This window comes from Gekko japonicus, unplaced genomic scaffold, assembly GCF_001447785.1.
Source record: "Gekko japonicus isolate JY-2015 unplaced genomic scaffold, Gekko_japonicus_V1.1 scaffold2681, whole genome shotgun sequence".
NCBI lineage: Eukaryota > Metazoa > Chordata > Lepidosauria > Squamata > Gekkonidae > Gekko > Gekko japonicus.
This window is the reverse complement of record NW_015170971.1, coordinates 30,951-54,470: the sequence shown is the minus strand read 5'-3', so window position 1 is coordinate 54,470 and position 23,520 is coordinate 30,951. Positions and strand designations below refer to the sequence as shown.

The window sequence follows — 23,520 nt, the reverse complement described above, 5'->3', positions numbered from 1 at the left end:
GGAAACTCGTTAGGGGACTGGATTGCGCGAGTGAGCCCACTTCGGTGCGGGAGACGGATGCGGGCGTCTGATCAGCAGTTTTATAGGTGAGAGGGAACAGCGGTGAAACCCGATCGAAATGACCGTGCGTCCACAGCCTTAATAGGTCCCTCCGAGGATAAAAGCCAAAAAGGTGGGGGCGGGGGAAGCGCGCATCTTTTTGGGCAGGATTTCCCCTACCTTTTGAGTCTGAGTATGTTTTGGTAGATTTTACTGACCGTATTTTGTTGACCTCCGGAAGAAGTTGAATCTTCCCTTTGCCTGATTAATTACTGCTAATCGGGGCCACTTTGCCTGTGCTTGGATGATAAAAAGGAGTTTTTGCCTGACTTGCTGAACCTGTGCGTGGAGCCGTGCCTGCAGCTGTGTATCCTGGCAAGAGAACCCAAAGCCTGGACAGCACAGGGACGCGTGCACCAGTTTCCAGTCTTTTGGGTGGCAGGGATAATGCCCGAAATGGACAATACCTGCGGGTGTTTCAGAGGTTCAAGGGGGAGTGGAATAAGAATTCCCTGCGTTTGAGGGTGGGCCTTCGCTGCCCCCTCTGGCTCCTGGCCGCCCCACAGCCGGTATAAACATTTCAGAACAATGCAAAACGAAGGGAAATCGTGCACGTTTGTATACATAAACAGCAGCAGCCGCAGAATCGGTTTTCGCTGCTGCCAACTTTTTAAAAAGAGCAGAAGCGCACACACAGCTGGGCCAGGGGGCGACCGGTGGGTACAGCCCTTGCCGGCCAACACAAGAGTAGGCGTGTGGTTCAAGATGGCTCAGCGATGGTATCGCAAGACCGCTGTGGTGTGTGTGTGTGTGTGTGTGGGGGAAGCAGGAAACACGGAGCGTGCAGAATACAGAGTGGCAATCTCAGCTAAGAGAAGCGGAAGAACAGTGACACCTGGTGGCCATGCCGTGCACAAGCCGGCGCAAGGAAAGGAGGCGGCACAGAGAGGCCCAACCAGGTACGTGGAGGCCTCCTCGCCAATTCAGTGATTTTAATGCCCAGGTGGAACCCTCCAGAAAAGGAGAGAGAGAGACACTGTGCCGTCTGGGGTTTTGCGTGGCCTTTCCCCGGGCAGGCTGCAGTGTGGGATTAGCAGACACCGGAGAAGACTGGCGGTATCCAACGACGTGTTTCTCTTGCCTGGCCTCCAAGGGGGTTGGGGGAAGCATTAGACTGTTTTCCCGCACCCCACCCTTTTTATCCTCACAACAGCCCGGCGAGGCAGAGTAGGCTGAGAGGGTCTAACCGGTGCCGGGTCAGGGAGTGTCACGGTCAGGCAGAGATCCGGCAGTTGTGCCGCGGGGGCCGGGCTGTGCAGCCGGGGCCTACCTTGAAGTCCCAGATGGTCATGGCTCCGTCGATGCCAGTGGTGCAGAACTTGTGGCAGTCCCGCTTGTCCACCTCGTAAATAGACACTTGGCTACAGGCAGAAAAACGAAAAAAAACAGGGACTTGCTTGAGCGCGGGAGGGGAAGAGAGAACGGAAGCGGGTTTATTACAATAGACTTCAACCCCAGATGAAAATGTGCTAGGGAGGTAGTATTCACCGGGCAAGACGGGTTATCCAATCGCTTCTTTGCTCTCCTGAACACGGGGGACTATGGCGGCAACTGTAAATGTGCTTCTGATCTGCTCCGAGAGCTGTGCGCTGTTCTCCCCGCTTCTGTTTAAGTCTCATGACCAGTGTTCCCTCTAAGCTGAGTTAGTGTGAGCTAGCTCACAGTTTTGTAGCCTCTGGCTCACACGTTTTTGTCTTAGCTCAGGAAGGACGGCTCCAGAGCAAACTCATTGATGCAGCAGCCAAATTGCTCGCTCACCCCTTTCATGCCGGTAGCTCACAAAGTAGAATTCTTGTTCACAAGACTCCACAGCTTAGAGGGAGCATTGCTCACGACAACGGTCTTGTGAGGTAGGTAAGCTGGAGAGACTGGTTCCAGGTCACCCGGCGAGTTTCTCGGCCGGGTGGAAATCTGAACCTGAACCTCCTGGGTCCTTGTCAGATCCTCGCCCCTTTGCCACTCCGTCTCTCTCGGCACTAGCACTGCCCTGGAGCAGAAGAGATGAGACTGGATTTATACCCCTCCCTTCACTCGGAGTCTCGGAGTGGCTTACAAGCTCCTTCCCTTCCTCTCCCCACAACAGACAGACACCCTGTGAGGCAGGTGGGGCTCTGAGAGAGCTCTGAGAGAACTGGGACTGACCCAAAGTCACCCAGCTGGCTGCATGCGGGGGAGTGAGGAATCAAACCCGGCTCTCCAGATTGGAGTCCTCCGCTCCTAACCACGACACCACAGCTGGCAGGATGAGCGAAACCCAATGAATTTTCCTGCCCCCCCCCCCAGCACTTCAACTGTGGGGGGATTTAAAGTGGAGATTGGCTGCAGAATGAGGGCCTGGGGAGCTCTGTGGGGGAACGGTGGGCCTCCGGTTTCGCAGGAGGCAGCGCCCGTCACTGCGCGCTGAGTTAAGTCCTCCGTGCCGTCTTCAGGAGGCAGCATGCCTCTAAACCAATGCTCCCTCTAAACTGTTGAGTCTCGTGAGCAAAAATTCTACTTTGTGAGCTACTGGCATGAAAGTTGTGAGTGAGCCATTTGGCTACTGCATAAATGAGTTTGCTCTGGAGCCCATCCCCTTCCCTGAGCTAAGGCAAAAATGAGTGAGCCGGAGGCTAAAAAAGTGTGAGCTGGCTCAAACTAACTCAGCTTAGAGGGAACATTGCTCTAAACCCCAGGGGCTGGGGAAGGCCATCCACTCTGCGCCTTGATCGTAACGCACCCAGAGGCCTTTGGAGAGAGAATGCTCACTGGCCTTTTGCCTCAGCCGGTAAGGCGATGCTTCCGGTGGCCCGGTGGCCCTGAAGGCAGCAGCAGGCCAGCAACAGCTCCTTTACATCTGCCCCGGCACCCTCCCCTCCCCCCTCGTGAAGATCCGAATGCTAAATATGCCATCTTGTTTAAAGTGTCTGAATATTGATGTTGAATGTTTTAATACTGAATTCTGTAGTTTTTAACTTGTTTTAAAATTGCGTTGGATTTCATGTTGTTGTAAACCGCCCTGAGGCCCGCGTAAGTGGGGAAGGGCAGCTAAGAAATGGAAATAAATAAATAAACATTCTAAGCGGCGGGCCGCCCCCTCAGCAACGGAGCTGCTAACTGGCTGTGGAAGCGCTGGCTCACCTTCGTTGTTGCTCCCCTAGCCTTGTTTTCACGTTTTCTGAAGTTGGGTGTTTCACGGAATCCTAGAATCACAGAGTTGGAAGGGGTCATAAAGAGGCCATCTAGTCCACCCCCTGCTCAATGCAGGATAAGCCTAGAGCACCTCTGACGAGTGTCTGTCCAGCCGCGGCTTGAAGACTGCCAGGGAGGGGGAGCTCACCACCTCCCGAGGCAGCTTATTTAGCTGTTGCACAACTCTTCGTGTAAGAAGGTTTTTCCTAAGATCCAGCCGGTACCTTTCCAACCTTAATTTAAACCCCTTCTTGCAAGTCCTGTCCTTCGCTGCCCACAGGAACAGCTCCCTGCCCTCCTCCAAGTGACAGCCCTCTAAATACTTCAAGAGAGCCATCCTGTCCTCCCTCAACCTCCTCTTCTCCAGACTGAACATCCCCAAGTCCCTCCGCCTTTCCTCACAGGGCTTCTCGGTCTCCAGACCCCCGATCACCCTCGTCGCCCTCCTCTGCACCCGCTCCAGTCTGTCCACATCCCTTTTGGAAGTGAGGCCTCCAGAACTGCACACAATACTCCAGGTGCGGCCTGACCAATGCAGTGTGCAGCGGGACTATCACATCCTGCGATTTGGATGTTATGCTTTAGATAGGCTGGAACAGTGGGCGAAGACAAATAAAATAAATTTCAATAGAGATAAGTGCAAAGTCCTACACTTAGGTACAAAAAAAGTCAAAGGCACGGATATAGAATGGGAGGGACTTGGCTTGACAGCAGCACGTGTGAAAGGGATCTAGGTGTTCTGGTTGATCACAAGCTAAACATGAGCCTGCAGTGCGATGTGGCTGCAAAGAAAGCGAATGCAACCTTAGGATGCATTCACAGAAGCATTGTGTCCAGATCATGGGAGGTGGTCGTTCCGCTCTATTCTGCTATGGTCAGGCCTCACCTGGAGTCCTGTGTCCAGTTTTGGGCACCACATTTTAGGAAGGATGTTGAGACGCTCGAGCGTGTCCAGAAGAGGGCAACCAGGATGGTGGAGTCCAAGTCTTACGAGGAAAGGCTGAAAGAGTTGGGTCTGTTTAGCCTGCCTGGGAAAGAGAAGGCTTAGAGGGGGCATGATTGCAGTCTTCAAGTATCTGAAGGGCTGTCATGTAGAAGATGGAGCGGATATATTCTCTCTTGCTCCGGATTGCGAGACTAGATCTAATGGGTGGAAATTACAAGGGAGTCGTTACCGGCTAAATATGAGGAGAAACTTCCTAACTGTAAGAGTGGTTGAGCAGTGGAACAGTCTGCCTCTGGAGGGGGTGGATGCTCCTTCGCGGGACGTTTTCAAGCGGAGGCTGGACGACTATCTTTCAGGTATGTTGTAGGGCTATCTTTCAGCTATGCTCCTGCAGAGTGCAGGGGGGTTGGACTAGATGACCTGCAAGATACCTTCCAAGTCTAACATTCTATGATTCTATGCCGCTGTTGATACACCCCAAGATCGCATTAGCCTTTTTTTGTCTGTAACTGCTGATCACCTGGGAGCACTTTTCTAGAATACAAATAACCGTTATGGAATCAGAGGGTTCGACTTGGCATTTTAGGCCAGGTTCACATGCTTCTCCCCACACTGATGTTCAGCCAGTTTCAGGAGTCAGGAAGAGCAGTGGCCTGGGCTTCTCCCACATAGTGGGTAAGTTTCTCATGTCAGCTGACCCGGTGGGGGAGGAGTGGCACAGCACTGCAAGGATAAGACCATCATTGGGCCCCGCAAGTTTCAAGGTCCGAAACTGGAGGCCCGTGGGCACCTACGTGATGCTGTTCTGGTGCAAGGTCTCCAAAGTAGTGTTGCGGTCCTCGGTGGTGGCCCTCTTGTCCATGTTGCGGAAACGCTCCATGGCGGAAATGTTGCGCTGGATGCTTTGCTTGGGGATGTCTAGCTTAGAGACAAAGGCGAGGGCGCCGCGGTCGTCGCAGTTGAAGAGCATGGGGCAGCAATCGTGGCCCTGCGACAAATCATCAACAACCTCACGTAAACCCACCAGATATGGAAAAATCTGTTTTCTTAAGAGTCAAGGTTTGGGTGCGACTTAAGCTAGGCTCAGCTAGAAAGCCAGCGACAAAGGCAAAGATTCTTCTCTGAGCTAGTACAACTCTGCTTCCTTCGGACGCCTTTTTTTCTCCCAACTTCCAAGTAACTGGCCACTGTCGCTTGCTGACCCATAATTGTGGGGCTCTCTCCCAGAAAATTCTACCTTCAAATCCCTCAACTCAATACACCCTTGATCAGCGGGAATCACTACTGCGTCACAGAACGGTAAAGACAGATCTGCCCCAAGCCGTTTGCAACCTAAATTCTGCCACCTAAGGTTTCAGGGAAAAGGTGTGTCTACACATCTCCGCTGGGTAATCACATCCTGTCTGCTTACACCTTAATGTAAGAGACGGAGCTGTCTGAGTTCAAGCGCCCGGCTCCCAAAGAGGACAGCGCTGTGCCACCTCTGCTTTTTTAAATAAACTGAGGCCTGAAACGAAGGCTGCTCTGCTATTGTCCTAACAAACAGAGGTTATACAGATGTGAGATCACGGGAATAGGTTGTAAGTAAACCAAAAAACAACCGTGGTATTATTATGCAATCTATTCAATAATGGTATTTTGGTACATATTACAAAACACATTCCGGTACAAAATATACAAATATTTAAAGCGTCCTTGTGAACCGAACTGTCCGTGCTCAGAGTTCCCCTATAATACAACTCAAAGTGGCTTTACACAGTCTTTCCTTGACGAAGATGTAAATTATTCCAAATATCTCATCAACTGTCGACAGGCCAGCTCCACACCCATGTTCAGTCCTTTATCAAGGTACCGCGGCAGTCGCTATAAACCATATAAACATATAACATACATAACAATGTTTGTAAGGATTCCTGGGAACTACGTGTTGTTACAGCATATTTTGTTGCTGCTGTTAGCCATTCAGTCGTGTCTTGGCGATTCTATGGGCCAGCTCTCTCCACATTTTCCGATCTTGTACTGTTTGAGTTGCCTCCACGCTCAGGCTACTGTCGACTTTCATGGTGTCTAGCCACCGTGTTCCTTGGCGGCCCAGTTTCATTTTGCCGCTAACCAATCCAAGCATAATTGTTTTTTCTAGCAAGTTCTTCCGCATGACATGGCCGAAATAAGCCAGTCGTCATTTTATTATTTTTCCTTCCAATGGCATGTCTGGTTTTATGCGCTCCAATACTTGCTTGTTTGTTACCTTTGCTGTCCAAGGAACGCGCAGGAGCACATACTCACATCCAGTTTCAGACCTTGTATTAAGCTGAATGTAAACATAGATTTCAAGGTCTCCAGTGCAAAACACTCCTCAAAACAGACTGAAGAAGCAGAGAGAAAAACTTTTTGAGTACGAAATTGGACGTATGTGCTGTAACGACACGTAGTTCCCAAGCATGTCTTGAAACACTGTTATATGTGTTATATGTTTACATGGTTTATAGTGACTGCCATGGTACCATGATAAAGAACCGAGCACGGGTATGTAGCTGGCCCGTCGGAGCCACGACAGTTGATCAGATATTTGGAATAATTTACATCTATGTCAAAGAAGGACTGTGTAGCCACTTTGAGCTGTATTATACAGAGGACTTTTGAGCCCGGACAGTTCGGTTTTCAACAGCGCTTTAAATACTTGCATATTTTGCACTGGAATGTGCTTTGTCATTTGCACCATAATACAAATGCTTAATAATAATGACTGAATAGATTGCATAATAATATCACAGCTGTTTTTTGTTTACTTACTGCTACTGTCCTGTGCAGGAAGCAATTCCGCAAAGAAACAAGCAGAGGAACTGCCTGTGACTCCCCCTGTTCTGTATTCCATTTAGTGCCTGTGTGCTGGGAAGCGACACTCGTGAAGGATTATTGCACACCCATCTTATCTCATCTGCCTTGGGGCTTTCCTCTATAGGTTGTGCTTTCTGCCTAAAGACAGTGGAACATCTGAGGAGGCCAGCAAATATGAATTGTACAATAATAACTATGCCTTAAAGCCCTGTGATTTTTTGGGAACCGTTCTCCCAGCTGGAACATCAAGGTAAAGGTAAAGGTTCCCTTGCTCGAAAGCCAGTCGAATCCGACTCTAGGGTTGCGGTGCTCATCTCCGTTTCAAAGCCGAAGAGCCAGCGCTTCCGAAGACGTTTCCGTGGTCATGTGGCCGGCATGACTAAACACCAAGGCGCACGGAATGCTGTTACCTTCCCACGGAAGTGGTACCTATTTATCTACTTGCAATTTCTTGCTTTCGAACTGCTAGGTTGGCAGGAGCTGGAACTAGAGACAGGAGCTCACCCTGTCTTGCGGCACCCGGGTCTTGAACCGCTGAACTACTGACCTTCCACAGTCTGCAGTTCAGCGTCTTAACCACTTGAGCATCAAAAGGATTACCTAAACTCTCTGTGCTGGTGGACTTGGAAAGTGCTACGAGTTAAAGAGAGAAGATGCTTACGGCAGCAACCACGCTGTTCTCGGACACGAACGACACGCTCAGGAGTGGAAGGAACTCCGTTTTCAGCTGCGAGACCCTGAAAACACACAATGACACCTTGTTATTGAAGCCTCTTTCATTTAACGGTGTGGGGCAGACGTTTATGAAGACGGAAGCTGGAATTGCCCATTTTTGCTAGCATCCATATGCTTTTCTTAAATTATATTTCAAATCAGCCTGTTGCTTTTGGCATTAGGCAGTACATGCGCCCAAATCAGTGCTAAACGAGTTAAAATCAAGACATGATAGGGGGGGGCTGTGGCTCAGTGGTAGAGCATCTGCTCTGCATGCAGAAGGTCCCAGGTTCAATCCTCAGCATCTCCCATTTAAAGGACCAGGCAGTAGGTCATGTGGAGGACCTTTCTCTGCCTGAGACCCTGGAGAGCCGCTGCCAGTCTGAGCAGACCATACGGACTTTGATGGACCAGTGGTCTGATTCAGCAGAAGGCAGCTTGTGTGTGCTCATGCTCAATGTTTGGAGCATGCATGAATCAAGCAGGAGGCTGGATGATAATCACGAGGCTCTTCAGGTCCACCAGCCCCGAGACTCTGTTCAATGACTTACATCATGTTTTTGGAAGCGTCCGCGACGGATACAGTACTGTCGTGGCTGACCCAGGCGAGGCGGTTGCCGCTGGCGGAGAAACTGACGCTGTGGACCCATCCGCCACTACCCGCGCCACCAAACTCTGCCATCAGCTGCCCAAATGGCATTTTGGAGCCCCAGGGGGTACTCGCCGGTTTCTCGTCAACCTCCTTGATGTAGGCCGAAAACACTCTGCAAAGGAAGAGGCACAAACGCAGGAAGGGAGATTACCTGCCTCTGCGGAGCCACGGGTATGTTTATGTGCACGCGCTGATACAGGAAGGCCCGGCAGGTGCAGAGAGACGGCGGGGTCTCCCAGAAACTGCAGCTCTAAGCAGAAAGGTACAGGAGGAAGGGGAGAGGAGAGGCCCACTTAGAGCAGCAAACTCTAATCTGGGAGAACCGGGTTTGATTCCCCCCCCTCCTCCACATTCAGCTGCTAGTGTGACCTTGGGCCAGTCACAAGTTCTCTCAGAGCTGTTCTCTCTCAAGGGCAGTTCTCGAAAGAGCTCTCTCGGCCCCACCTACCTCACAGGGTGTCTGCTGTGGGGAGGGGAAGGAAACTCCCCTCCCCACTGCACTGAAACTCCTTCGAGTAGTGAAGAGTGGGGTATAAATCTACCTGGTGGAATGAGCTCCCGGAGGAGATCAGGGCCCTGCGAGACCTCATACAGTTCCGCAGGGCCTGCAAGATGGAGCTCTTCCGCCAGGCGTTTGAATAGGAGCCACCACTACCACCGTCAATGGTGTGGGTAACAACTGGGTAAGAGGACGGCCCTTGAAGATCTGCCATGATACTGCGCTGGGTGGGTACCACTGGACTGGCCACGTACCAGCTACAGGACACTATCTACCTCCAATGAAAGATCCGGCACCTACCACTGGAAGAGCATCTTGTTCTTTATAGACCACTTTACTTTTGTGATTCGATGATTTTATTTTTGTTTTAAGCTGTCTTAATCTTGTTTTATATTTGGGCCATTGTTGCCCTCTTGTAAGCCGCCCTGAACCCACTCGCGGGGAGGGCGGGGCAAAAATACTAATAAATAAATGAATAAATCCAATCTCCTCTTCTTCTTCTAACAGGGGATCTCCAGCCACCACCTGGAGACTGTATATAAAAAATGAGAGCTCACGGGAGGAGACTGTATAAATATAAAGACACTCCGTGAATGAATTATGAACAGAAGCAGAAAAATTATATTGTATGAAGCAATTCAAACATTTTGAAATCTTGGTTAAAGAACCCTTATATATATATATTTTACAGAGCTAGGAACAAAAATTACTCGATACAAAGGGAGAATACAATTAGAGTCCACAATTCCTTTGTATAAAAAACTTCAGGAGTGCAATAGTTCCACGTCGTGTGTGAGTACAGCTATACACGGCTGGCTTCACTGCTACGTTCACGTTACGCTTCTTCAGCTATCTGAAGTTTTTTTATAACAAAGGAATTATGTTCGTAATTCGTAATGTTCGTAATTCATTCATGGAGTGTCTTTATATTTATACAACCACCTGGAGACTGGCAACCCCAGGAGAGGTAGACTGGCTTCCCCCCCATCACCAACCCCCCCCCCATCCTTCCTTCCATGGAAAATTATGGTCGAGAGAGACTGGCTTCCCCACCACCACCATCACCATGCCTCCCTCTCCCTCTTTCCTTCTCCCCCCTCTCCCCCCAGCAGCCGGGAAGCTTGGGAAGGGAAGGAAAGCTCCCCCCCCACACTTCTGGTCAGCTTCACTCCCCTCCTTTCAGCTGTGGAACCTAAGAGCTGATGGAGGAAATGAAACTGACCAGAAGCTGCCCTGCAGCTTCCACTTCTTTTGCCAGCCTTGCAGCTGTGGGGCTACACACACACGGAGGGGGGGGGCGCTGGCATCATCAGGTGGTGGGGCAGGGCTCGTGGGTGGTGGGGCTCCGCCCCCAAATGCCCCTCCACGACCACAGGCCTGATCTGAATCCCCATTCTAAGGAGGCGCGTGGCCCATCAATGTGATGCACAGAGGCCACGAAGAAGTAAGGTGGTCTGCCTTGACTGTTCCTCTCTGCCACAGAGCACTGACCCGGCTTCCGGGGGCCCCGGAACACAGTTTGAAACGACTGCTCCAGTCTACGTGACTGTTCCCACGGAAAGCACTGCTGGCTGAGGTCGCAAACGCTCAGTTTCAATAGCTGCTTAGAACGCCAGCCAGAAGCCGGTGAAGGACAGCTGTTCTACCATCTGCATGGCTCAGTGCATATTTCAGGAAAAAGGATTATTTGGCTTTTTTAAAAAAAACCTCACAGCCAACAACAAACAGCGTCACTACATGACCGTTTAATCTGAAGAAGAGGGGGGGAAACCTGCAACATGGATTTCCCAGTACTCTGAAGCTTCCTCTTAGGCAGCATGCACTGTTGAACTACTTACTTGCTGAGGGGTATAAGGCCATAGAAAAACCCGCCATTTCCTTTGTGCTGGACCAAGAGCAGAGGCTCGCAAACTGGTATTTAACAGGGGGTGGAGGGACACTAGGGTTCCCAGGTCCCAGTGTTCCCTCTAAGCTGAGTCAGTGTGAGCTAGCGCACAGTTTTTTAGCCTCCGGCTCACACATTTTTGTCTTGGCTCAGGAAGGAGGGCTCCAGAGCAAACTAATTTATGCAGCAGCCAAATCGCTCGCAAGGTAGAATTTTTGCTCACAAGACTCCACGGCTAAGCGGGAGCATTGCCCCCCATTAATGTCAATTTAAGAAAGTAAGACAGTACTACACAAAAGTGATTTGATAACTGCAGCCCTTTTCGCCCAGAATCTCAAGACTGAGCACCCGAGGCTGTCCCCAAGATCTGTCCCCCGTTCGGAGGCCGACCCTTGCCGGTTGCTGGCGGCGCTATGAGTGCGAATCTCGCACCGCCAGGCCGCTGGTACCGGGGGACCCACGCCGCTTCCGCGGGGGCTTCTCTCACCTGCATTTGAAGTCACAGGAGCCGGCGGCCAGCAAGACGTTGTTGGGATGCCAGTCGAGGCTGAGGACCGTGGAGCGGATGGGCTTCTTGATGTGCTTGCTCACCCACCTGGAAGAGACGGGGGCAAAGCAGCCCTGAGACCACCACCTCAAGCGGCACGACAACAGTCCGGTTTTGCCAAAATAATAATGAATAATTATCGGAGGGCAGTGTGTATAGTATAGCCAGGAGATCCTAAGACTGTCTGGCCGCCAAAAGTTCTAGCTCTTTTTTCCCCCTCAAAAACAATTTATTAGGATATATCATTAGTTCAAACACAAAACATGTTATTTGTTATACATCCTTTCTTCTCTCCCCCCCCCCCCCCCGGCTTCCCGCAGTGCTCCAACCTCCAGCCCATTTCTTAGTTCTTTTCTATTCTCCACTTATCTTATAGCCATAATCAACCCGTAACACTTCTTTTTACTATTGTTTTCTCTTAATTAACTTTCCTCTAATAACATTAACTATCAAAGCAAATTAAATTGTCCTTTACATCTAAAAGTTCTAGCTCTTTTAGTGTTATGCGCCAATTGGTGGCACGCTAGAACCACGTCAAGCGGCACGACAACGGCAGCGCAAACAGTCCAGTTTTGCCAAAATAATAATGAATAATTATCGGAGGGCAGTGTGTGTAGTATAGCCAGGAGATCCTAAGATTGTCTGGCCGCCAAAAGTTCTAGCTCTTTTAGTCTTATGCACCAATCGGTGGCATGCTAAAACCACGTCAAGTGGCACGACAACGGCAGCGCAAACAGTCCGGTTTTGCCAAAATAATAATTAATAATTATCGTAGGTCAGTGTGTGTAGTATAGCCAGGAGATCCTAAGGTTGTCTGGCTACCAAAAGTTCTAGCTCTTTTAGTGTTATGCACCAATCGGTGGCACGCTAAAACTGCTTTTGAGGCAAGAGACGTCTCAGAGGTGGTTTGCCACTGCCTGCTTCTGCCTCACGGCCCTGGCATTCCTTGGAGGTCGCCCTTCCAAATACTATCCGGGGCCGACCCTGCTTAGCTTCCCAGGCCTGACGAGATCGGGCTAGCCTGGGCCGTCCAGGGCAGGGCAGGTTTTGCCACAGAACCAGTCTTTTGAGAAGATGAAATATCACCCAAGAGAAACGCCTCACTGCCGACCGACTAGCCACCCCAGAAACGATGCCAGGCTCGGCATCTGAAAATCTCTGGAACACCAAAAGTAATAAACTTGGTTCCACAGCCAGAGAAGTCGAAAGACCCGTGGTCGTCCCGAGGCCACACCAAACGGCAGACCACCACAGCGGTTCCGCTTCCCTTTGACGCTACGAACGCAATTTATAGGAGGCAAAATTTAGAAGTCACAGGGACCCGCTGATCACCAACCGCTCCACACGCATGGCAGCCAAAAGCCAAAGGATTGCCCGGGAAAAGTCGTTCCAACGTCGACCCGCTCACCAGTCGTTTTCCGATTCAAAGTAGCACACGGAGATGAGGCGGGCCCCGCTTCCCACGGCAAACTTGTTCTCCAGAGGGGACCACTTCACAAACGTGGCTGCTCGGTTGATCCTGAGAATGACCAGCGTCGGCTTCCACACGCCGTCCTTCTGGCTCCAGACGTAAGCGTTGCGGTCGGCACCGCAGGTGACGATGCGGTCGCTCTTGGGGGCCCAGTCGATCCCTGCAAAGGAGAAGACGGCTTCGTTTTTGGCTGTCGGCTCCTTATTTTAGATTGCATTGGTTGATATTTCTTTCGCTTCTAGATTAATATCAGTGAAATATCATTTGGCATATGATTGGATCTTTCATTCTATGCCTAGTAATTCCACTCTGGAAGTAAGTCAATACGTTTTTTAAGGATGATACAGGCATCGTTTATTTATCCATTATATGATATGTATTTAATTTCACATGTTTTTTAAAAAATTTCACAGCAATTCCTTTCTGGCCCACTTTGTATCTACGCTGTATAATGGTATCATATTATGCATTGAGCTATAAGCCAATTTGTTCCTCGTTGTGTTTTGATATGTATTTAATTTCACGTGTTTTTTAAATTTTTCACAGCAATTCCTTTCTGGCCCATTTTGTATCTACGCTGTATAATGGTATCGTATTATGCATTGAGCTATAAGCCAATTAGTTCCTTGTTGTGTTTGACCCTTTAGAAGGCCCTAACAGGCCGAAACACGTCAAGTCAAGTCCATTGGCTCCTGTACATATGATTTTTGAATTTTTACATGAGGTATGATTGGGCCCCTATATATATTTTTAATCCCTTTACAAATAAATACATGGATTTTTACTTATTAAGTTTTGTCGGCCCTCTACTCAGTTTGAACTCTTTACTTGTCACACCGCATCGTGTGGAAACACATTCCCCAATCTTGTCTCCTGAATGCCGCTTGGATCTTCAGTCCCCCCCTTTTAAAGATTTATACAGTTTCTTTATCTTGCCAAATTCTACTGCAGCGTGTACAATTATTAGCTGAAGCAATATCTGCCTTACATCTTGCATTTATGGGATCTATGGATAAATCGGAGACTGGATCACGTTTTTAAAAAGCAGGGAATGGGAGGAAGCGCCAGAATAAAGTCGACTTGTTTTGCCACCCCCTGATTTGGTAACTGCAAAGAAAAAAAAAAGTATTTTTCTCCTTTGCCTAAAAGTCTAACAGGGCTTACAGCACAATCAGTCTTAAACGAGAGAACTCCATGCTAAAAACCTTGAAGCTCACAGCCTAAAGCTGAGAAGTTTGCCTAAAGCAGAGCGATAACTGCTGAGCAACAAACCGTGTTTTTCCCCCTTGGATTTTAATTAAGACCCCTGCTGTGCTGGTTATGTTCCCTTAAACTTGTGCAGCAGTCGAGATGACAAGGGGTATGTGGGATTCCTCGCCCTCATCCCAATCACAGTGCCTTAGAGCCTGAGATCTCTGTTTTTTTTTTTAAAAGAATCCTAATTCTTGATCGGAGAAGGCGGAGCCCTCCAGCAGAGAAGCCAATCGTAGCCAGTGCAGAGATATCTTGGACACTGGAATGAATCCACTGGTCTCGGCAAGGTGTTATATCTGATCTAAATACAACGTCTCGGATGCGAGAACCGCAGAGGTCGCCCACGTCTCCCTGGCGCCACCTTGCCTTCTGCCCACAGCATCAGAATCCCAGCCTGTCGTCTACAGTAAGATCTCTACTGCATTCAGCTGCCTCATTGATATGACATTTGTACCGATATTTTTATATTTGCGCAGAGCCTTTTTACAGGGAGGGCCTATCTCGTTTTCCCTCTCCATGCCCCAGTTGCTGGGCGAGTGTAACACAATAAAGCTGTGCTGAAGAACATGGGGTACTAATAGCTTTACATTAATTTTCTGAATAAAAGCCAATTTTCAAGAAATAGGCACAAGGTTAACGTCTGAAAGATTGCAAGATATGAACAATGGCAAGCGCTTTCCCGGCAACGGGACCTTTTGTTATTGCTCATGGTGCATGATTTTTATGTGCATATATGTTCTGCCTGAGTGGCAGAGCAGAGGGGGGAAAGGCAGTGGGAAGTGCTAGATTCTCGAGCTGCTAAAATGGCTTCCCGTGGAATTGGAAGGGAAAAGTCACTACGGTCCAGGGCAATGCTCCCTCTAAGCTGCGGAGTCTTGTGAGCACAAATTCTACGTTGTGAGCTCCTGGCATTAAAGTTGTGCACGGGTTCATTTGCTCTGGAGCCCTCCTTCCTGAGCTGAGAATCTGTGCGCTGGAGCTAGCTCACACCAACTCAGCTTAGAGGGAACACTGGTCCAGGGCAGCTTCACAACTCCACTTAAACCACTAGAATGCTTTAGCACAACACGGGGTCCTGTTCTGGCCCAGTTTATAAGAACATAAGAACATAAGAGACGCCAATGTTGGATCAGGCCAAAGGCCCATCCAGTCCAACACTCTGTGTCACACAGTGGCCAGAAATACCAGTGCCACCAGGAGGTCTACCAGTGGGGCCAGGACATTAGAAGCCCTCCCACTGTTGACCCCTCCCCCCAAGCACCAAGGTTTCCTACAGCAGCACTGGTGAGCAGCCTTATCCATGTGCTTGAAAAACTGCCAGATACCGATACTGATTCATGCCACTCTGCTATCCGGGTCAGTATACTCTGACTGGCAGTGCTTCTCCTAGCACATGCTCTGCTGCTGAGCCACAACCCCCCCCCACACATACAGCATGTACAAGCAGGACATGTTTCACCCAGACAAATGTCACTGTTTGAAACCTGTCACTGTTCTGGTGAGAGTCCCTCCCTCAGCAGAGTCACTGGCTCGTCCTTCTGCTGTTCCAGTTTGGTGTAGTGGTTAAGAGCGGCAGGACCCTAATCTGGAGAACCAGGTTTGATTCCCCACTCCTCCGCCTGAAGCCAGCTGGGTGACCTTGGGTCAGTCACAGGTTCTCTCAGCCCCACCTACCTCACAGGGTGTCTGTCGTGGGGAGAGGAAGGGAAGGAGATTGTAAGCCGCTCTGAGACTCCTTCGGGTAGTGAAGGGCGGGGTATAAAACCAAATCTGCTGCTGCTGTTTAAAGGCAGGACAGCTGTGATGAAGAAGCCCTATGAGGCAGGGTTCCGTTCGGCCCCTTTTTAGATGCCCGCCATCCAGAAACCCCAGAACAATGAGGGCCAGATTCATTGCAACAGAAAAGGCACGCTGAATGTTGAAGCCCTTGGCTCCTCTCGGCCTTTTCGCCCTGCTTACGGGGTCTGGCTTCAACCCTCTCTGGGGGAGGTCCGCTCCTAGAGGCTGCAGCTCAGTCCGTTCACTCCCAGGTGAGCTAGCAACACCAGGAATCTGCTGGCCATCAAGAATGCAAGCCACAGCTGAAACAGGATTTGGGGGACTGGGGGACTCCTCCTGCCAATTCAGGGATCCACAAGGGGAGTGAAACTTTGGCAGGGAGGGGCACAGCGCAGGCCTGACCCTAAGACAGTCACCACAGTTCTCAGCATAACTGCAGTCCAGCACATTAAAATAAAAGTATGCACACTTGTTCTTTGGATAATCACATGTGCCTAACACACACACACATTCTACAAGGGTGGATTCCAAACTGGAAGGGTCTTACATCTCATGGGAGGGGGGGGAATCTAAAGATTAATAGGAATTGGCTGATATTCTCAAGGCGAGAGTGCGTTTGTTTAGCCTGCCCGCTTTGAATAGACCATGCCTAAACTTGGAGCTGCGGTGGCTCAAGTGGTTAAGACGCTGAACTGCAGGCTGTGGAAGGTCTGTAGTTCAGTAGTTCGAGACCCGGGTGCCACAAGACGGAGTGAGCTCCTGTCTCTACTGCCAGCTCCTGCCAACCTAGCAGTTCGAAAGCAAGACATTGCAAGGAGATAAATAGGTACCACTTTGGTGGGAAGGTAACAGCATTCCGTGCGCCTTGGTGTTTAGTCACGCCGGCCACATGACCACGGAAACGTCTTCGGACAGCGCTGGCTCTTCGGCTTTGAAACGGAGGTGAGCACCACAACTCTAGAGTCGGCTTCGACTGGCTTTCGAGCAAGGGAACCTTTAATTTTACCTAAACTTGATAGTTGAGAATATGACTTCTGTGAAGCAATTGCTACCACTGTCAGTGTATACGATGAATGAATAACAGAAGACGCATTTGTTGTTGTGGCCCCGCTCAGAGGAAGTCCTCACGGAACGAAACGTTATTCCGGAGAACTTGGTACACTGCAACTTTCTTTGGACCCCCCCCCCCTGCACTATTTTGCACTGTCTATAAGATGTTGATGTTTAATATACTATGATATCATTTTCACTTGTGTTACAGCTTTTTGGTTTTGTCTGTCTGATATTCTCAACAGCAACAGCTCAAATGACTCCAAGAGACAACTGAATAGCTTTACTCTAAAGAGGAAAGAGTACCAACACGATACCAGCTTTGGCTCTCACACCGAAAGGGCTTTGCTTGGGCAAGAATCAAAGCCATCTTGCAGGGGCTTCCAAAGCTGCCCCCTTCTTGTTCTGCACAAGTCAGAATTGCCGGCTGCCACGCTTGTGGTTTTTACCTGTGATGTGTCCATTGTGCTCCTTCAGCTCGTGGGCCTTCACCCACTGGTTACTGTTCTTCTTATAGATGTGGACTTCGTGGTTATTTGGGCTAATGGCGATCTCTGCAAAGAGGACAGATTGGGTAGCGTTCAAAGCACGGTCTTATAAAAAAAATATTAAAAGTAACTGCAAGACCTAGAATGCAAAATCCATCCCAGATCCACAGTAGATACAGGAGTCACCTTTCCAGCTGGGAAAAACAAAACACTTAGAATCATAGAATCACAGAGTTGGAAGGGGTCCTACAGGCCATCTAGTCCAAATCCCTCCTCAATGCAGGATCAGCCGAGGGCATCCCTGACAAATCTTTCTCCAGCCGCTGCTAGAAGACTGCCAGGGAGGGGGAGCTCACCACCACCCGGGGCAGCCGATCCCACCGCTGCACAACTCTGACTGTAGAAAAAGCTTTTCCTAACATCCAGCTGGTACCTTCCCGCCCTTAATTTAAACCCATTAAGTTAGGAGTATACAGATGACATTTTTATGCTAAGCGGAGATCAAACACAGAACTGAAAGCAATGGCACACAAGTGGAAGACACAAGGAACAGGCAGAAAACCAGTAACACGGCAACAGTAACAAGTACCCTGCCAAGATTAACAAAGGTCAGAAAACTCCAAGGAGAAAAGGAAGATTGCTTTGGCAACCATACTGCTGATTCTGTGCAGCTGCAGCACAACATACCCCTAAAAATGTGCTTTTCAGCTGGAGCACCATCAATTTCCAGCCAAGATGCAGGCATATAGTGGCGCACTGGGATCATTTCATAGAAAAAGAGGTGCAGGAGCTCATTAGCATACTTATTAGCATACTTATTTGCATGCGCCACACCCCCTGACATCACCGGAAGTGTGTCAGAAGGCAACACCCACTGCTCAGGCTCCCCTGGACTGTTTTAGATTGCTAGCTATGGGGGGGGGGGAATGCACAGATCTGCCCTCACAGAGGAGGGAGAGCTTATACCTGAAAGGGAGGGGGGGCTCTGCAACTTACCCGGCTGCTTCTTGCTCCTCGTGGCCCAACTGAGGGCTGCTGGGAGCAGGGGGCGGGGCTTGTTGCATGTGCCCGCCCCCTGGGCTCCTTACTGCCAGAGCTCCGCTCCTGTGCGCTCCCGCAGGAAATGACCCCTGGTGGCGCTTAACCTTACCCCCACAACTCCTCCCCTCCAGCCCCTTCCCAGCCCAGCAGGGTCCAAGATGTGCATTTCAGACAGAAACACGGGTCTGTGTCACAGCCCAGGGCACCCTAAACCTGAGGAAAAGGGAGGGACGCCACGAGCGCAGCTGTAAGACAGAGGGCAGCCCAGCTGCAGAGCAGAGGGAAGGACAAGGCAGGTCCACAGAGGTAACCAAAAAGCAAGCAGGAGGAATGATGGCCAGTACTGTAGAGCAATGGCCTCCTCTGTGTAGAGGTCTCCTTGAGAGAAAAGAACTTATCAGGTGTAAGGAAGCAGGAACTGGGCTGGGCCAAGAGAAAGTAGATAAAAGGCCCCAGCAGGAGGAAGGGTGGGGGGGGGGAGGAATTAGCTGGCTAACCTGAGCTCTCTGCAACTTGAAGGCCGGAGAGCCTTCTGGGATTCGTGAGGCAGTGTTCCTGGCTGGGAACGTGGTAGGCTGCATCGCCTGAGACTCTGACAGTCTAGCTACTTCACAGTTTAACCTTGATATACGGGTATGGCAGCCAGAGGCAGCAGCTACAGGGCCTGGGGAAGAACCCCGGTCTGAACCTGGACTGAACTGGCTTCCTGGTTAGACTGTGACGGCTAAGTATGCCGTTTGCCGATGTGGTTTAAGCATTTCTGGGAGCGCCTCTGCAATTGTCTACTGCTCTTGGTGAGGCCGGAGGAAAATGGGGGGGGGGGCGATGTGGCCTTGGAGGCTTGACTGTCTGCGACTCCTGTTAAGCAGGGCGTGGGAAAAGGGCTCAGCTGTGTCAGCCAGTCTGGTGTCGTGGTTAGGAGCATGGACTCTGACCGGGGAGAACCGGGTTTGATTCCCCACTCCTCCACATGCAGCTGCTGGTGTGACCTTGGGTCAGTCACGAGTTCTCTCGGAGCTGTTCTCTCACAAGCAGTTCTTGGGAGAGCTCTCTCAGCCCCACCTACCTCACAGGTAATGTTCCCTGTAAGCCGCGCAGTCTTGTGAGCATAAATCCTACTTTGTGAGCTACTGGCATTAAAGTTGTGAGCAAGCGATTTGGCTACTGCATAAATCAGTATGCTCTGGAGCCATCCTTCCTGAGCCGAGACAAAAATGTGTGAGCTGGAGGCTAAAAAACTGTGAGCTAGCTCACACTCACTCAGCTTAGAGGGAACACTGCTCACAGGGTGTGTGCTGTGGGGAGGGGAAGGGAAAGGGATTATAAGGCGCTCTGAGACTCCTTCGGGTAGTGAAGGGTGGGGTATAAATCCAATCTCCTCCTCCTCCTCTTCCTCTTCCCCCAAAGCATTCCTTTCTGGTGTTAATTTATGACAAAAAAGGGATCACTGGGTGTATGTGACTTGAAATGGTAGCAAAACATGTAGCTGACCTTCAATATTAGCTTGTCAAGTGAGTAAAAAAAGAAACTTTAGTATAGCATGTTGGCAATGCTAGTCTTCAGTAGAATAGGTTAGTAGTGAGCTGCCCGATTGTGTAAATCCTGTAGGTGAGTTGGCTTTTCAAGGCAAGTTTATTGCAGGATATGAACCCTCACAGACCCAAGGGAATGACAATCGCAGGAATACTCACGAGTTCGGTCTCGGTTCCAGGCATGGCAGGTTATTGGCTCTAGTAAGAACTGGTGAAGAGACATTCTGGCCAAAGGAGGGTCTTCAGAGGGATGAAGCTGAAAGAAAGCAACGCTTTAAACTGATGCTGAATACTGTACTTGACACCATTACAAGAAATTCAGCAATGTGAATTTAACAGAGTGTATAAACTTCTGATGGCTCAGGGCGGTCAAAACAAGTTAACTGTTCTTGTCAAATACACTCTCAAACACAGTGGCTAAATCAATTGTGACGAGTTTTTTCGCTTGGGCATGCAGCATCCAGATGAGATCAATGGACCTTAAATCTAGGCAAGTGTAAACAGGATCTGAGCTAGGGGAGAGAGACTCTCAGGACTATTTGCATTTATACGATGTGCCAACTTTTAATTTGGAAAATTATTTTGACATTCCTTTTTTAGGGGTGCCGATACACAGGAGCCTGACTTTGCCCTGCAAAGAGCGCGATCTACATTTCAGCACTATGGGAAACAATGAGATTCAGTTCCCTAGCCAAACAAATGCTAGATGAGCGACCACACCTGAAAAGGCAAATGAGCTGAATCATCGTTGTGTGTTTGTAAAGTCAGTGACGCTCCTGGGCTGGAATGTGCACAGAAACCAGGCATGAGGAACGAAAGGTAGAAACGGAATGCTTAAATACTATAATTACTGAAGCTCAGACCCTCCCCCCCTCTTTCCCCCCACATTCCTGCTGCACGGCATAAGAAGAAGAGGAGATTGGATTCATACCCCGCTCTTCACTACCCGAAGGTGTCTCAGAGCGACTTACAAGTTCCTTTCCCTTCCCCTCCCCACAACAGACACCCTGTGAGGTAGGTGGGGCTGAGAGAGCTCTGACAGAAACTGCTCTTTTTTCAAGAACAGCTCTTATCAGAGCTACGGCTTGCCCAAGGTCATCCAGCCAGGTGCAAGTGGAGGAGTGGGGAATCAAACCCAGTTCTCCCAGATTAGAGTCCGCGCACTTAACCACTACACCAAACTGGCATAATCATGGACCAAGCGCTTCTACAGAAATGCTTCCCCATCCTGTGCACTGGAGAGAGAAAGAGAGAGAGAGAAAGAAACTCAATCATTGCAACTTGAGATGCTCTCCCCCCAAGTCTGGATACGTCTTGTGAAGGGGCAGACAAAAGAGCAAGGTTAAAGACTAGAATCGAAACAAAAACCTGAAGAAAGGCAAGAACAAGTCACCTTTTCCTCTGTTCCGGGCACCAATTATTTAAACACGCATGTTGGGAGCTGTGAAGAACAGCTAGTCTATTAAGAATGTTAATCAAATGTAAATATGTCTAATCTCAGAGAAACACTGTTTTCCCAAAAGGACAGGATTGTGAAAAAAGAAAAAAAAATATGGAAAGATGCTAAGGATGGCACGGGCAATTTTAATTACGTCTGTTCTTTGTGGCTCACTCCTGCCCCTCAGTCTAACGCTTACCACCACTGTAGGTTAATAAATTCCCTCACCGCCAGGTTATCATTCTAAGCCACCTTGAATCAAAAGGAAAGGCAGGAATCAAAAGGAAATCTTAATAAATACAACGCATAAATAACCTCTGAATCAGAGTTTTGCATCACTTCCTGAGGAAACTGAATTGCAGCCTCTCCCGGCTGGTATTCAGCTTTTTTTTTCAGGAAGGAATGCTGAAAGGATTTAAGTTTTGTTTCTTCTTTCAGGAGAACGGGGGTCTGTAAGCTGACTACTGCACAATAACAGCTAGAGGACACAAAACTGCTTATTTCAATCCATATTCTCTTGCTCTTTGAGAATTTCTTCCAGATCAAATCCTTTAAGACTTGGTAAGTACGAAGTAGATGCCACCACTGCTTTAAGAGTTGGCAAAAATCCGCAAGGAATCTCTTGTTCCGCTTAGACCTTTGACAGCTCTTCACAAATAGGAGGTTCTGTTAACTGGTCCAAACCCTGTTCTCTAAGAATATTCAACATTCCTTTCTCCAAGGAGCTCAGGGCAGCAGACATAACTCCTACTTTGCCTCTGCTTACCCTTGCAATAACCTTTGAGGTAGACTGGGAGATCCGAACGGGGGGGGGGGGCTGGCACCACTCTGGTTCTACCAAAGACTGTATTTGGGGAGACTGCAGAAGCAAAACCTGGTATTTTTGGCCACTGTGTGACAGAGTGTTGGACTGGATGGGCCATTGGCCTGATCCAACATTGGCTTCTCTTATGAGAAGAAGAAGAGAACATTGGCTTCTCGTATGTTCTAAACCTGCTTTCTGCTCCCGAGACTGGACAGGCATTCCTCACTGATTTTACCTAAGTGATCATCTAGCACAGAGCTCTGTTCAGGGCAATGAGAAGGTTTCTGATCTTTAGCCTAAGGCCCCGTTCACACGGCGAATTTGCCGTGGGAGAGCCACGGGTGGTGGGCGGATTATCCGTGCGTGATCACACCCCAACATCTGGGAAGTGGAGCGCACCCATGGCCAACCTGTGGCTTACTGCCGAAAACACACGATTAAAAAGTAGTACCTCCAAAGTACTGGCAAACGGTTTGCCACGGGATGCCTCCGGATGCCCTTGGTATGATTGCGCTGGCGCGCGGCTTTCCCCTCCGGCCCCTCGTTTACGCGCTGGCTCCAAGGGAAGGACCCGTGGTGTGCCGCCGGCGTGTCTGATCGTATAATCGCGGATCAAACTGCGCCGGGGCAATTTGCCACGCCTCCCCCCCCCCTCCGTGATATCCGGCCCGTGTGACCGGGGCCAGAGCTATATTAACCATACTGGATTTGGTGTGCTAAATGTCTCAATTGGATGTTTTGATTTGGCTGAAATCTTGCCTCACTCCTTGGTTTTGGCATATCATTTATTGACCGACTATAGTATTTATGCAGGGAAACAGCCATACATGGTGTTTTACACAACTGCATAAGCAAAAATAGCCAAGTCCTTGCCCCCTATTTTACGACATTAAAAAGACAGAGAAAGTAGGCAGAGAGAGAGAGAGATGAAAGGGAGCAAGCGCAGCTACAAGAATCAATGGCTGAGCACCAAGGGGGGGAAATGTATTTTACAAGTAGGTTAATTCCCTAGCATCAGCTCTTAGGCAGTAGTTGTTGTTGGCTCTTCTCTGCCAATCGGAGCAGAAACGACTCAGCTGGAGGTGATGGCACGTCCTAGAAGTAAGGCAGTGCAGGAAGAGGGCAGGGTGGGGCTGGCAGGTTGTAAACCAGTTTTGGAAAAAGCGACTCTGCCAGTCAACAGTAGACAACGCGAAGCAAAATGGGATAAGAATGCTAATAATGGGCTAATAATAATAATACTATAATAATTTGTATAACTTCAGCTCTATGCACATCCAGTTATAACTAAGAATGAGGAGGAAGGGGGAAATC

The 23,520-nt window shown here is 49.5% G+C and overlaps 1 protein-coding gene across 1 annotated transcript in view; it reads right to left on the bottom strand.

Moving 5' to 3' along the window:
- The window catches only part of ARPC1A (actin related protein 2/3 complex subunit 1A), a 21,985-nt gene extending 1,769 nt beyond the window's left edge, over window positions 1-20,216 (bottom strand). The window contains exons 1-8 of the mRNA XM_015418950.1: window positions 20,123-20,216; window positions 17,352-17,456; window positions 12,757-12,979; window positions 11,289-11,396; window positions 8,317-8,529; window positions 7,713-7,788; window positions 5,008-5,201; window positions 1,370-1,460 (exon numbers count right to left, since the gene is read on the bottom strand). Of these exons, the coding sequence (XP_015274436.1) occupies window positions 1,370-1,460; window positions 5,008-5,201; window positions 7,713-7,788; window positions 8,317-8,529; window positions 11,289-11,396; window positions 12,757-12,979; window positions 17,352-17,456; window positions 20,123-20,186 (1,074 nt within the window). The 5' untranslated portion in view covers window positions 20,187-20,216. The remainder of the gene's footprint in view (window positions 1-1,369; window positions 1,461-5,007; window positions 5,202-7,712; window positions 7,789-8,316; window positions 8,530-11,288; window positions 11,397-12,756; window positions 12,980-17,351; window positions 17,457-20,122) is intronic.
- Between the last annotated feature and the right edge of the window lie 3,304 nt (window positions 20,217-23,520).